At 45.1% G+C, this 15227-nt stretch overlaps 1 protein-coding gene across 4 annotated transcripts in view; it reads left to right on the top strand.

Annotated features, from left to right (window-relative positions):
- The window catches only part of LOC144791082 (disintegrin and metalloproteinase domain-containing protein 9-like), a 2835950-nt gene that overhangs the window by 452631 nt on the left and 2368092 nt on the right, over positions 1 to 15227 (top strand). For all 4 annotated transcript variants that reach the window (XM_078665732.1, XM_078665731.1, XM_078665734.1 and 1 more), the window contains one exon: positions 1049 to 1125. In XM_078665732.1, coding sequence (XP_078521858.1) covers positions 1049 to 1125 — 77 coding nt within the window. The remainder of the gene's footprint in view (positions 1 to 1048; positions 1126 to 15227) is intronic.

Below are 15227 nucleotides of genomic sequence, written 5' to 3'. Positions count from 1 at the left end.
ACTGTGGGCGTGAAGTCAGGATATACAGAGATATTCTTGTCCTCATAGCGGATTGGAGCCTCTCCCGGGCCACTCGTAGCACAGTGTCTCGGTCCTTGTAGTGGAGAAGGCGTGCGATCAAAGTGCGCGGGGGCGCTCCTGGTTGCGGTGGTTTGGACGGAATCCTGTGTGCTCTCTCCACGCTGTAGAGAGCGGTAAGATCTTGTGGGCCCACCAGTTGACGGAGCCAGTCTTCCACAAATTGGGTGGGGTTCCTCCCTTTGCTTCGTTCTGGAATGCCTAAGATGCGGACGTTATTGCGGCGGGCACGTCCTTCCGCATCATCCACCTTGTCCCATAGCTGCCGCAGTTGTTTTTCTACGCCTTCCAGTTTTGCAGAGTGTTCCGTTTGTTGGGGTATGAGGTCGTCCAGCGCGAGTTTCTGTTCGGAGACCCTCTCAGCAAGTTTATTGTGATCTGCACGGAGCAACGAGAGACCAGTCGCCATATTATCTATACGCGTTTCCAATGCCTCCCTCGTAGCCCGTATTTCGTTAAGGATAAGATCTAGTTTGGCGTCCTGGGACCCCTTCCCAGTCGGAGGAAGGACTACCTCATTACATATTACTGGGCGATATATCAGCCCAGTGGGTGCTGCCAGCCACAGGGTTAAACATTGGAGTTTATTTTTTGTGGGAGTAAAAAGCTATAACATTACTTGTGCTGGAGGTAGCTTAGCAAATCCATTTTTTTGCAGGATATTCCTCCTACAAACACAAACCGTTTATCTGCACTGCAGAGTTGAACACAACGAAAACAAAATTTTTGTGCATTGAGACATGAATTCAACTCTTCCCTCAGTATCTAATTGAAAGTTGTTTTAATTTCCGTGCATGTATGTACCATGGTCCTCTATCTGCATTGTTTTAATAAATAGGAACTTTATGATACTGTTTTCAATTGCTCTCATATCATACCACAATGTGTTTATGTATATACTAAATGTGTCCACAATGTAAGAAGTGACATCACAACGCTCAAGTTGACCAAAATACATTTTACCTTTCAGACGGATTGCTACTATCAGGGACATGTTTTAGATTATCCCAACTCGGCTGTGGCACTCAGAACATGTGCTGGGTTAAGGTACATTTTTAATTTCTGATATTGAGGCATTTCCTTGGCATGGTGTCTTCCAAAGACAAATGTTTACTCATTCACGTATTCTTGATTCTTTTTTTTGTTTGTTCTGTTTTTTCATTTCCTTCTAGTACGTTAAGGCTAACAAGTTGGAAATCTGCTAATTAGACAGCCCGTGAAAGAAGCAGGCAGGTTAGCTGCCTGACCAAGAAGTGGCAACCACCATCAACCCACAGTACCTTAGAATGAAGACCTTGTGACCACCCACAAAGAAAATCTACTGAGCTCCTCCCATCTTCCCTATTCCTTAACTCTGCTTGTTGCTATTGCTGTCTCTGGAGAAATAATGAAGCTCCCGCAGTTAACGAAAGGGATTTTGTAGGATGACTCAGGCCATGCAGTGTCCTAGATTGGCAGTGCTGAATTCTCCTGATTTAGCACAAGCTCCCTTTTTACTATCATTAGTTCATAGAATGCAGACCAACAATATCTAGAATCATAGTTTAGTGATAAGAAGCGATGTATAAGAAAATGGTTGTATAAAGCTGCATGGCCCTCTTTGCAGAGGCCGTAGATAAAGGCTCCTTCCCTTTAGAGACCGACGCAGCCACAATAGTTGTTATTCCCAAAAGACAGCCAACCTCACCAGCCCACACCAAATACTGCCCCATATCCCTAATCAATACAGAGGTGAAATTTTTCATCACAGTCCTGGCTCAACGTCTCAAGCCTTACCGTAACAAATTGGTCCATCCCTATCAATGCTGCTTCATGCCGGCACGAAGTACCAGACACTGCCTTAGACGCCTTCACCTGTCTTTGGCCAACCGGCAGGCCCTAACTCCTTATTTGGCACTTCTCCTAGTCGACTTTGAGAAGGCTTTTGACTTGACTTGGTCGATTGGGGATACCTGGATGATGTCCTAGCTGCTATGGGCATGTGCCCTGACTTCCGCCACTTGGCCAACTTCATTTGTTCTGATGAATGGGTCCAGCGCGGGACATGGGCAGGCTCCAAGGAGGACAAAATCGCCTTATATGCAGACGATATCCTACTCTTTCTCGCAGAGCCAGCTCAATCCAGCCCCATATGCCTACAAATGCGCCAGGCCTTCAAACAAACCTCTGGCTTACGCGTGAACCCCACAAAATCAACCCTGATGCCCCTGAATTTATCTAGAGAGTGCTTTTACTGGCTATTTTCTACCTCCCAAAGACGGCAATCGTTTAAGTACTTGGAAATCTGGGTGGCCTTACTCCCTGAGCTGGCCTGGGTACTTACTATCGCCACATTAGTCACAAAGGCCAAAAAAGACCTCCAGAAGTGGCAGTCCCTGCCACTTAAACCACTAGGTAGAGTAGCACTTTTTAAAATGATGATTATCCCCCTTTTTCTTTACATCATTCAGAACACCCCATGCCATATTCCTCGGACTTGGTTCAAGGGATTGGACAGTACGATTGCAAGGCTCCTCTGGACCGGTTTACGGCCATGAATGACCCTCTCCCACTGCCAAATTCCACCCTTCGATGGAGGCATGGGGATGACAAATTTGTACCTCTATTACCTAGCAAACCACCTCCTAACACTACACGAATGGTTCAGTTGGGGCTGGTCTGACCCTGCCTCTAGAACCGAACTGAGGGATCTGGGACTTCCCTCAAGTCCAAAGTACGATGTATGGGGGACCCATCCCTAGGAGCTTACCCACAGTAATTCAGCCGGCTTGGTGTGCATCCCTGCACTACTCTCAATATGGGAACAAGCTGAGCCAGCAAACACCCCTCTGGCAAGGCACATGGCTCCGAGAGTAGGGGGCCTGGAGGGTTCAGAGGCTGGGATCTCTTTGGTATCTCACAACTCTGCAACATTTGAGTCAGTGTCCATATCCGCTCATTCTGAGACCTTCTGACCAGACACTCAATCCTCCCGTCCCAGTTTTACAAGTATTTGGAACTCCGCCATGCCCTTAACACACATATCGCAATAGGCATATCGCTGCCAGAGCACAAACTCTTAGAAGCGCAAATCACAATGGGCAACATGGGAAGGGGGGTATCCTGCATCTATAGATCATAAACTAATAATGGTCCCACCTCCCTTGACCCACTGAGAACTACATGGGAGACCTAGCTGGGCACGGTGGAAGAGGATGACTGGAGGGATACAACTGAATTAATCGAGTCCAATACGCTGCAACACGTAGTTGGTGCCTGAAATAGGCAACGAGGAAGGGGGGCAGGGCTGGCGACTATCTTCTCTATGTGGAGATTGGGCAGATTATCTGGACCGTGTATCCAACTGTGGACCTGCAAGCTTTGCGCTAACCTGTAATATAGTTCCAGATCCGGCGCCCCCAAACCACCCGCTGAGTAGGGCAAAGTGAGTGTGTCCATCGTAATACAAAGAGTTTTACCTGCCCAAGACAATTTTCCCATCAGGGCACGTATTGTTTTAAACACCTGTTGGGGCTCAACTATCGGTATGTTAAAGAAAAGAAAAAAGAATCTAGGAAGTATTATCATTTTAATTAGGGACACCACCCCTACCCACGAGAGAGGAAGGCGAATCTATCTATCTATCTATGTCTTCCTCGAGTTTAGTAATGGCTCTGCCAAAATTTGCTCGAAGTACTAGTTCCGCATCTGAGTGGACTTTTATGCCCAGATATCTCACTGGATCTGTTGTCCATTGAAGGGGATAATCTAAGGCAGTCTGCGATGTGCTCTGGGTCACTGGGAAGATGATAGATTTATCCCAATTAATTTTAAGACCGACAGACCGCCAAATCGCCACACCTCCTTTATAAACTGGAGATAGATTGTTGACTGGATCTCGTATGTACAGTTACATGTCGCCCTCATAATCAGAGACAATGAGGTTATAGCCAGGAAAGCGCAAGCCTCCCCTGTCTTGTGCCTCTGGAAAACTGAATAGGGGAAGAGACAGTATCGCCCAAACGCACACGAGCCATTGGCGAGTTATATATCACTGAGATCAGCTTTAAAAAGATTTCCCCAACTCCCAGCGCCTGAGAACCATCAGCATGTATTTCCACTCTACCAAATCAAAAGCTTTTTCAGCATCCAGAAACACTGCCGCCACCTTCACCTCTGACCTGACATGCTGCAGTGCCGCAAATACTGTTTGTAGATTGTATGGAGAGCGTATGGCTAGGTGTAAAGCCCACTTGCTCCAGGCCTCCCATATGAGTGGGGACAGCCAATTGGCCAATGTTTTTGCGAATATTTTAGTGTTAACATTTAGCAACGAGAGTGGTCTATAGGATCAGCCCTCCTGAGGAGCCTTGCCTGGTTTCAGTATTGTTACAATCAGTGCCTCTCGCATAGAGGGAGGCATTATGCCAGTCTCACCCATGTCCTGAAGCAATGTGCTCAAGTGTGGAACCAGTAAGTCACTGTAGGCCTTATAACAGTGAGCCCATCCTTTTCAAATACGCTAGAATTTTGTGCAGCTTTCTATAATCGTTTAAGCCCCTTACATTCCATGTCATTAGCCTCAGTCTCGTTCTATGCCCCTGTCCTGAGATGCGATGTGTCATTTTCCCCTATCATATGGTCAAAGAATTGTAACCGCTAGTGCTATTGCACTATCATTCTTGCCCTGGCCCAGTATATCCACGTGAACTGAAACAACAGTACCGACCCCCCCCCCACGCCTTGCCAACCCCAATACGCATAAGCAACTTACTCCCTCCCCTACTAGCAAATACTAGTACACATATCAAGAGAACAACAAATATTCAACCATGAACGCTATTAGACTCGTAATGGCAGTGCATGAAATGCATTGGGGCAGATGTTGCTGGCCCACACTTCTGTGCGGTCCCAGTGCCATTGCTTAGTAAAATAATACTTAAGAAGGAGGGACTACGTCTCTCAGGGAGCCTCGTGCATAGCAAATGAAGGATAGGGTCTCTCGCTCTAGAAAGTACCAACATCCCCCTCCACTGAAACTGGTTAATACAAGTATGAGCGAGCATGGACTTTCAGTTTAGGATGAAATTCTAGTTCTCCGTAGTGGGGCGCTCCCTGGCTGTTTTCCAATCGCCCCCGATTGTCTCAGTTTACCCTCATGCAGGAACAAGTTCCCACACAAGACCGGCATGCTATATCACTCATCAGTCATTTTCATCAAGACCACCGCTTGCCCCATCCGCACATTCGTCTGCCATCTTGTCTTTCCTGCTCTTACCGGTCGTGTCCCACTCTTTTTTTTTATTACATTTTTATTAAAATTAATCAAATAAACAAATTAACAAAACTCACAAGGCAAGAATACAGTGAGGCATGATCATGAGTCCAGTTAGGCCGCGCACCAGCGTACAGTGCATGTAGTACAATCAATATTCATGGGGGGGGGAGCAGCGAGGAAACAAGCAGTAACACAGTAAATGATAGAAATCGGAATGCCAGTTAGGGGGACAAGGAGGCATCTGGAGATGAATCATGTGGGGGAGTGCATACATTTCCACGATATGCGTTCCATTGTGACCAGATCCTGCCCCATTTCTTGGGCCTGCCCCGTGACAAATACACAGTTTTCTCACGAAACATGCACCAATCCATGTTCTCCTTCCATTTCGATACAGTGGGTGGCCTGTGGGAGCCCCAGAGCTGAGCGATATCTCTCTTCGCAACCATATTACCAAGGGTCGCCCAATTAATCTGCGCCGTGTTTGTGTCCCACTCTTTGAGGGCTTTCTGCAGGGACTGAGGTTCAGAGAATATCTTTGCCTTGCCCTTCAGCATCATGCGTAGCCGCGCCGAATATAACATTGCATATTCTACTTTTTGCTCCCTCAGCTTGCGTTGTAAAGGCGCAAATTGCCTCCTGGCTTCCTGGACTCGAAGAGCGAAATCTGTAAATAAAGAGAGTGAAGAGCCCTCGTATTGCAGATCTCCCAAGTCTCTGGCTATTCTGAGTGCCGCATCCCTATAGTTAAGCAGTTTTGCTATTACAGGCCTCGGAGGAGCACCCGGAGGGGCCTGCTCCCAGCAACCGGTGCGCTCGCTCCACAACAAACATAGGAGAGAAGGTATCGGCGGCAAGCAGCGTGGTAAGCAATTGTTCTGTGTAGACCTCCATATTGCCTGTCGCGGTGGATTCATGTGGGCCTATAATGTGTAGGTTGCTGCGTCGCGACCTGGCCTCCAAATCCTCTGCCCTGTCCTGCAAAGCGACTAGAGTCCTCTCTATCTGCTTCTGTGAGATATGAGAGTCGGTTTGTGCCTCCTCAGCTTCAGTATTTCTGTGGTCGGCCATGTGAAGACGCTCCGCATGCTTATCAACTCTGTCATGCGGTCAATCCTGTAGGACAGAGTGTCTATTTTTGCTTCAATCACTGTTAAGCCTTTCTGCATTGACGCGAGTATAGTTTTTATATCTCCTATAGGGTCGTCAGACTGTGCATCTGGATCCGATGTGCAGCTGACTCCACAGCGTCCTCTCTGTGCCTGGATTTGCGCTGCTCAAAGCTCAACTTTGGCTGAGTCTTGGCCAGTTTTCCCATGTCTGCGCTGAGCAGGATCTGTGCGCTGCTCTCAGTGTCAGCGCGATTCACCAACCCTGACCTCTACACCTGCTGGAGCAATGGCCTGGCAATGTTCCGTGTAGGCTGTCCAATCATGAATCACCTAGGGCTATTTTCTTCACCCCTCAGCAGCTCACCTCTCAGGCTAAGAGGGTAAATGTGCTCTCAAGGGAATTTGTTTAGGCAAAATTTAGTGAATTGAAAACTTAATTAGTAGGATTAACCAATATATCCAATGTGAATTCAAATCATCAGCATTAAATCAAACAAACAATATAAATATAAATATAACACATTGTCACGAAGCGGAGCTTCCTGACTTAGACGAACTCCCTGACTCGGACGGACGGGGTGTCCTTGCTAATGCCTCTTCCTTTCCACCCCGTCCGCAGGATCCTTTTGACGTTTCCTGGATCTCCCCGGCTCTGCCTCAGGGGAGTGTACCTCTGTATCCGGACCCTGTGACGCTAGGGGCATGTCCGCCTGCACTCGCCCAATCAGGTCAGACGACGTCACCCGATACTGACCAACCAGAGGAGGCGGGGGCGTTTAAGGAAGCTCCGTTCTGGATTGCCGGCGCGAAACCTTCGGAACGCCAGCTGGAACCCGAGGAGGACGCCACGGAGGAAGACGGAGCCGCTGTCGTGGAACCTCTGCTGGGACCCCTGAAACCGAGTGACGACAAGCCAGGAGGCCAACGATACTACGAGCCGCCCCGCCACACTTCCAGGGGAGAAGTGTGGCTCCACAAGGTACGGGGGCGTTTTCAAGGGTTGTTCAAATCACGGGGTGGGACGGGGTAGTCTGAGGGTGGTCACTACCGTCGTATCTTGTCGGCCGCCTACACTCCCTGACTGATAGCTTTGGTGTTGGTGACCTGGTGATCCCTCACTACCCTACCCTCCTCCCACATTTGTATATGTCGAGCCCAGCCCCTAACGTGGCTGTTTTTCTTTCCTTTTCTTTCCGAGTGAACTCCAGCCCTGTGGTCAACTCCCGCTTCCTCAAGACCGGAACCGAAGAGCCGGACCCTTCGCCAAAGGAGAGGACCCTCGAGCATTTTTTGTTTCCCAAGAGACTGTCCTTATTATCCCTGAACTTGTCTCGGTGTTGTTAAACCGAATAAAAAGAGTTACAGACCTGCTTCAACTCGTGACGATTCTCATTCCACCGACCCCGTTCCCCACACACATAAAACACAAAACACAAACACAAAGGTGTAATGAAAAAGAAATTTATCAAATTCAATGGTCAAAACTTATGATATACAGGTAGGGTTCATTCAGGAATGTTTAGGTTTTGGAGGTACACAGACAAATTAATTGAAAAAAGAAGACTCAGCAAAACCTAAAAACACCTATCTAAAATCAATATGAAACAAAACAAGATATAGATGAGGTGAAAAGTCGACGTTTCGGTCTCTTAGAAGCTACTTGAGGAGACCATCTTCAGGACAGAAGTCATATATATACTGTATAAAAAGACCAGCGTAATCTGAAAATAGAAATATTTACAGTTACACATCATGACTATGTACAAATTAGTAACACCTTTGTGAACAGACAATTCAATACCAACTCACGACAAAACTATCACAAACATAAACACATACATATTGCATAAAATACATTATACAAATAGTATTTCAAACCGTTAGGGCAAAGCCTAACATTGTGGTTCTGTCACATCCTTAGGACAAATTCCATTTATGTAGGGGAATATGTAATCAATCAGAAGATGACAAGTCTTTCTATTTACTGAGAGGATTATGTTTCAACATTTTATACACGCAATTTGGCATATGTAATCCAAGCATCTACATAAAGAACATTATCACAGTTATTATCTTACTGGCGTCTTACATCCAACAATGTAACCCACTAAGTATTGGCATCTCTATAGGTGGAAACATTACTCAAGGGCCAAAGAGTGAATCAATGCGCAAGCCTTAGAAGAAGATATTTTGATTTACCTCATTCAATTCAAGAACGCTTTCTCTTGAAAGAGTGGCGCCTAGCACAAGGAAGACGGTTGATTTTATACCGCTCCTAAGGGAACAAAAATGACGAGGTTCACAATCATCTGTGTCAACTATTTTTCATATTAATAAAGTTTTGGTCCCACAGGCAATCAGTAGCCTACTACAAGTGAGAGGCAGTTCAATTCGTCAGAGGTTATCAATACTCGCGACTTTTTAAGGGCCTGAACACTAGGAACATTAATTTGCAGTTCACACTTGATCACAGTACCATTGAGATGCCTTTCCTTGACATTAACATCAAAGTAGATTCTGAACATCATCTGTATACAACGCTATTCACTAAAAAGACAGCCAGAAACACCCTCCTGCGCTACACTAGCCATCATCCTCAGGCGTTGAAGGATGGACTACCATTTGGGCAGTTCCTCCGCCTCCGCCGTAATTGTACGTTTAAGGATGACTATTTTTGTGAGGCTAAAAAACTAAAGGACAAGTTACAGAGTCGAGGCTATCCGTCCAGACTCCTCAGAAAATCCATGAAGAGGGCCTGGTATAATGATCGTGAAGCCCTACTAAACAAAAAAGAACGCAAGAACAAACCGAACATTGTATGTGTATCCACCTTTGGTACTCAGTCAAACGCGATTAAACAAATCATATCCAGACAATGGAAATTATTGCAAGCCATCCCAGAATTCATGCAAAAACCCATGTTTGCTTTTAAAAGGGGCACAAACCTGCAGGACAGGCTGATTCATGCTTATCAGGACACTTCCACTGTTAATACGGTGGATAGCATGAAGCAAATTATTCCGCTCATAGGCCATCACAAATGTAATAACTGTGCGGCGTGTGCGACTACGAAGACTGTAAAAACTTGTAGGATCAATAATTTCACATTCACAGCTAAGACCTTTTCAAATTGCAACACTTCAAATGTTGTTTATTGCATTCAATGCCCATGCTTGCTGCACTATTTGGGTAAAACGATCCAACCTGTAAAGAAACGGATCCTACAACACCAATCGCGTATTAGGTGTAAAAAGGAGAATGCACCCCTTGTTGAACACTATATCCGATTAGGTCATAAAGAGACTGAAATGGTATGGTGGGTCCTCAAGGTCATCAAACCGAATAAGCGCCAGAATAATGTTGATAAAGTCCTCTCCTTGAGGGAGGGTAAACTCATCTGTCTGACCAACACTGTTAAATTTGGCCTGAATTCGGCAAGTGAGTGGCATGCGCTTGCATGCATTACCTAAACTGATCCTACAATATATGCTGTTCTTTGTAGGACAAGTGGGCCTTGCATACGATGTCTGCTATCTTTTTGTGATAAACTGAATGTTTGATCACATATATACATTCACACTATTATGCAGTCAAGATTAATTTGTCTGATGATGCATTTGTTGTTTGTTAACCATCTGATATGTTTATGTAATATCTGAACAACGTCATTTTTTGCTTAAAAAAATGTGTATATGTAATTGCAAATTATGATGCTGTTTTTTTTAAGAGTGGACTGCATCAATGGTACAAGGTCGATTAAGTTGGTTTGCCTCATACATTTAACTCCCTGTCTAAGATGGCGAGTCGATGTCAACCAATCTATGATTTAAATATGGTTGAGACTCGTCCTAACCCATTTCAAAATGGCGCGACCGAAGCATACTAAGTTTGAAATCATTCGGGTCGTCTTGTACTAATCACAGGTTTGCTGCGAAGTCTGGCGCATGTCTATATGAAAGCATGCATTATGATCGAACGTTCCTCGCAGTTAATAATAAAATATAACTTGTTCTGATAGCTTCGTAATTTTATTGTTATGAAGCGGCCCTACGATAGTCCGTTTTTGCTTTCCGCACCGGCTTTAAAAAGAACGAAGGGAGGCGGGTGCTTACTTGCTGCACTCGACCCTCGCTCTATGACCACTGTGCGTAGATACCTCAGGTAAGCTGTCCTGACGTTAGGAGACTGGGGCTATTAATTTCTCTGATGGTGGGAATGGCGAGACGCTTAACTGACTCTGCTCATTTTTACTTTTGCAGAGTGCACATCACTTCTGAATTCCCGGGTCCGTGACTCTTGCTGTGACTTTGGTGTACATTTCGTGTTTTTAAAAATAAGTTACTCCCTATGACCGCTGTGCTTTAACACTCCAGGTAAGCTGCCTGGGCGCTAGGATCCTGAGGCTACCACTTTTATGGGTTGTCGATAGCGCTGTAGACCGCTAAGTGACTCTGCTCGTCTCTTTGTTTGCAGAGTATATATTATTTCTGAATCCCTGGGTCCGTGACTCTCGCTGTGACTACGGTGTAACTCTCTGTTCGAATACGACTATTAGTCCGCCGGTACTTGCTGTGGACATCGCATTACTATTGGACTGTCCCACGCTGTGTAGCACTTGGTACGTTATGGTTATAAAATCTTTAAGCATTTACCTTCTAACTAATTAAATGCTGTATGCTTAAAGTGTCTACATGTATACAATTTATTATAGATTCGTGGTGCTCACCGTGTTTTACTCGTCGTGCGGAGGCACTTCAACATACTTAACTACCGGACACACTGAATAATCTACCCAATCAGAATAAGTAGGTATGTTTTGGCCCTTAAAAAGTCGCGAGTATTGATAACCTCTGACGAATTGAACTGCCTCTCACTTGTAGTAGGCTACTGATTGCCTGTGGGACCAAAACTTTATTAATATGAAAAATAGTTGACACAGATGATTGTGAACCTCGTCATTTTTGTTCCCTTAGGAGCGGTATAAAATCAACCGTCTTCCTTGCGCTAGGCGCCACTATTTCAAGAGAAAGCGTTCTTGAATTGAATGAGGTAAATCAAAATATCTTCTTCTAAGGCTTGCGCATTGATTCACTCTTTGGCCCTTGAGTAATGTTTCCACCTATAGAGATGCCAATACTTAGTGGGTTACATTGTTGGATGTAAGACGCCAGTAAGATAATAACTGTGATAATGTTCTTTATGTAGATGCTTGGATTACATATGCCAAATTGCGTGTATAAAATGTTGAAACATAATCCTCTCAGTAAATAGAAAGACTTGTCATCTTCTGATTGATTACACATTCCCCTACATAAATGGAATTTGTCCTAAGGATGTGACAGAACCACAATGTTAGGCTTTGCCCTAACGGTTTAAAATACTATTTGTATAATGTATTTTATGCAATATGTATGTGTTTATGTTTGTGATAGTTTTGTCGTGAGTTGGTATTGAATTGTCTGTTCACAAAGGTGTTACTAATTTGTACATAGTCATGATGTGTAACTGTAAATATTTCTATTTTCAGATTACGCTGGTCTTTTTATACAGTATATATATGACTTCTGTCCTGAAGATGGTCTCCTCAAGTAGCTTCTAAGAGACCGAAACGTCGACTTTTCACCTCATCTATATCTTGTTTTGTTTCATATTGATTTTAGATAGGTGTTTTTAGGTTTTGCTGAGTCTTCTTTTTTCAATTAATTTGTCTGTGTACCTCCAAAACCTAAACATTCCTGAATGAACCCTACCTGTATATCATAAGTTTTGACCATTGAATTTGATAAATTTCTTTTTCATTACACCTTTGTGTTTGTGTTTTGTGTTTTATGTGTTATATTTATATTTATATTGTTTGTTTGATTTAATGCTGATGATTTGAATTCACATTGGATATATTGGTTAATCCTACTAATTAAGTTTTCAATTCACTAAATTTTGCCTAAACAAATTCCCTTGAGAGCACATTTACCCTCTTATCTAATTACCCAAGCCCTCAAGGGTTGATTGGGTTGCTCACTGTTTGTTTATTATCACCTCTCAGGCTGGCACTAGTCTCCAGGAGTGTAACCAGCACTGCAGTGTCAATCAGTAGAGCAGTGCCTGCGTGTATGTAGCGCCCAGGGCACAGAACAGGAGGATGGTAGCAGCGGGAGGCAGGGTGGTTCCATCTCGGCAAAGAGGCAGCGGAGGTCCCGCCCGCTGCAAATCCGGTCACCCCCGCACACACCTGATGACAGAGTGACCGCGCTAGAGGTGCCCTGCTCACAGGCTTCTATGACGGGTCGCAGTTGGCCAGGCCGCACGCCTAGAGGATTCCATGTCGCAGCCCAGCCTCGACGATCGCAGCTCAAGACCACTCCACAGTAGCTGTAGGGGGTCATGAAGCGGGGGTACCGTTCACACCGTTGAAGGATCGCTAGCACGCAGAGGGGGGGGGGGGGGGGGCAGCCGCTTCCGCACCACAATGATCACGCAGATCAGGCGAGCTCGCACTCCCCGCTCAGATGGAGTCACTGCAGGGGGGTCGCGGCTCTCCGGTGTTTAATTACAGTTCTGCTGCATCAATCCGCTCCGTTATTTCAGCTTTCAGGGCACAAGCATCGAGGCTCAGCAGGCAGAGTATTTCTAGCGAGAAGCAATCGTAATATCAGCTAATACCTGCCTGATAGTATCGGCGGACTGCGGATCTCACTTAAAACATGGCCATCTTTGAGCCAGACAAGCTCCCCCCCCCACAAGAAATTCACAAGCCATTACTGCTTGGATTCTTCGTCACGCAGCAACACTGCAGTGGGAAGCAGTCCTGAGGAACCTCTTTCAATAAGTGGTGAGCTTTTCCTCTCACCCCACCTTCCTTTTCCTTCATGCCTTCTTCGCACATTCTTTGATAGAGTTGATTGCTTCTTGTTATTTCTGTATGCATATATGGATATTTGATTAATCTGCTATATGTTTTTTTCCAATCTTTAATCTTTTGATGCATTATTGATCTCTGTTTAAAGTAATACAGGCAAAGACATGTGCTCATGACTGCTAGCTACTCTGATTCAAGCATGGGAATCTATGAAAGTTCCAATACTGGAGTAAGAAAACAAGTTACGTACATGTAACTTTAGTTCCCCAGTATTGGAAACTTTCATAGATTCACATGCGACCGACCCTCCTCCTCTGGGAAAGCTCGACCTTCTGCTTCTTTATGGTTATCTTGTGGCACTATGGCATCGAAAATCTGATGGTCTGATGTTCTCTCAGGAGGGTTCTAGAGGGTGAGGCTGATCTGATTGGTTGTTGAGTTTATTTGGTCTCTTTTACAAAATGAGGTGGACACTTACAAAACTAAAATGGGCCTAGACCTAGTTTCTATTTGTAATGATTTGTATTACTATTTTTTTGTATATACCGGGGACTTCCATCTTGACTACGGGGAATGATTCAAGCATGTGAATCTATGAACGTTTCCAATACTGGAGAACTAAAGTTACAGGTAAGTTACTTGTTTTCTTACTCCTTGTGTCCCTAAAGGGACTGAAATCAATTCCATTGCTATCCTCTGAGAAGTGTAGATATCTGGTCCTTGTCTCCTGGCAGGACTAGGAATGCAAAGAACCTATTCACTTCAAAAGAGGGGTTTGCCAGTGGTGTGTACTGGCTCCCTTCTTATTCACTGTTTATATTAATAGGCTGGAGAAATGTCTATCTCGTAATGGAAAGGATATGCCACAATTAGGAAAACGCCAAATACCGTGTTTCAGGAACAGCAAATGCTTTATAAGGTCTAATATATGACTTTACATAATGTATGAAGGAGCTAGACCTAAACACCAATATAACAAAGTCCTTCATCATGACGAATGCTCCTAAGTACACAAAGGCTAGATTCCATTCTGTTGGAAGAATGCCTGTGTGTAAAGTTAAATGTTTTTCTTAATTAGAAGTACTGTTTGATACTGCCCTGACATAGAGACACCTACTGAATGTAAGAGTACAGCAATTAGACAGAGCTATTAAAGCAGTTTATCGTTTTCCTCCAAGTTGGGCCGCAAGCCATTCCAAAAGTCTTTATGTGGGTCTATATGTGGAGGGGATTGGGGGCAGAAGTTGACCACTTACTAAAGGTGGAGAATGGCTTGTTGTGCTGACCCCTAGCAGTACCCCATGCCCGTCCAACATATCTGTGTCACTTTGAGGTGGGAGTGTGCTACCAGGAAGATTTGTTAAAAGTAAACCCATTGTTATTATGGCTCACGATTAGAATAAAACCTGAAATAAGTTTCTCGAGGGCTATTATCAGAGACTGAAATGAGATAATATGACAACAATCACTTGGCTGGGTGTATCTGAAAGAGACATGTTAGTGATAGATTCCTTACGTTAGAAAATCCCCAGGCGTCAGACTGGATCCGGAACGTTTTGCTAGCAGTACCCCTGCACGTCAGCGGGTGGCGTTGTGCGGCTCTGTGTCCGTTGCTGGCGTTGTATGCACCAAGATGACGTCAAATCGGCTGAGAGGGGTCCGAGGACCCTCTTGCTCGTCAGTACAACTCCGAGCAGGATTGGGCGAACGACTTGGAGGAGGCTGGTGGCCTCGATGTCTCCTCTGACCCAGGGTTTGCCTCTCTCCTGTCCACTATGGAGGAAGGTGCCTTGTATACGGTGGTGCTCCATCGGGCAGCTGAGGTCCTTAACCTTGATCTCCCTACGGTGGCCCTGAAAACTAATCTCCTCACTGAGGTGCTCCAGTCGGCGTCCACTTCATCGGAGCCACTGCTACCATTCAA

Source organism: Lissotriton helveticus, chromosome 11 (genome assembly GCF_964261635.1).
Source record: "Lissotriton helveticus chromosome 11, aLisHel1.1, whole genome shotgun sequence".
Classification (NCBI taxonomy): domain Eukaryota; kingdom Metazoa; phylum Chordata; class Amphibia; order Caudata; family Salamandridae; genus Lissotriton; species Lissotriton helveticus.
Note: the sequence above shows the minus strand (reverse complement) of the source record. Positions and strands in the feature narration are given on the sequence as shown.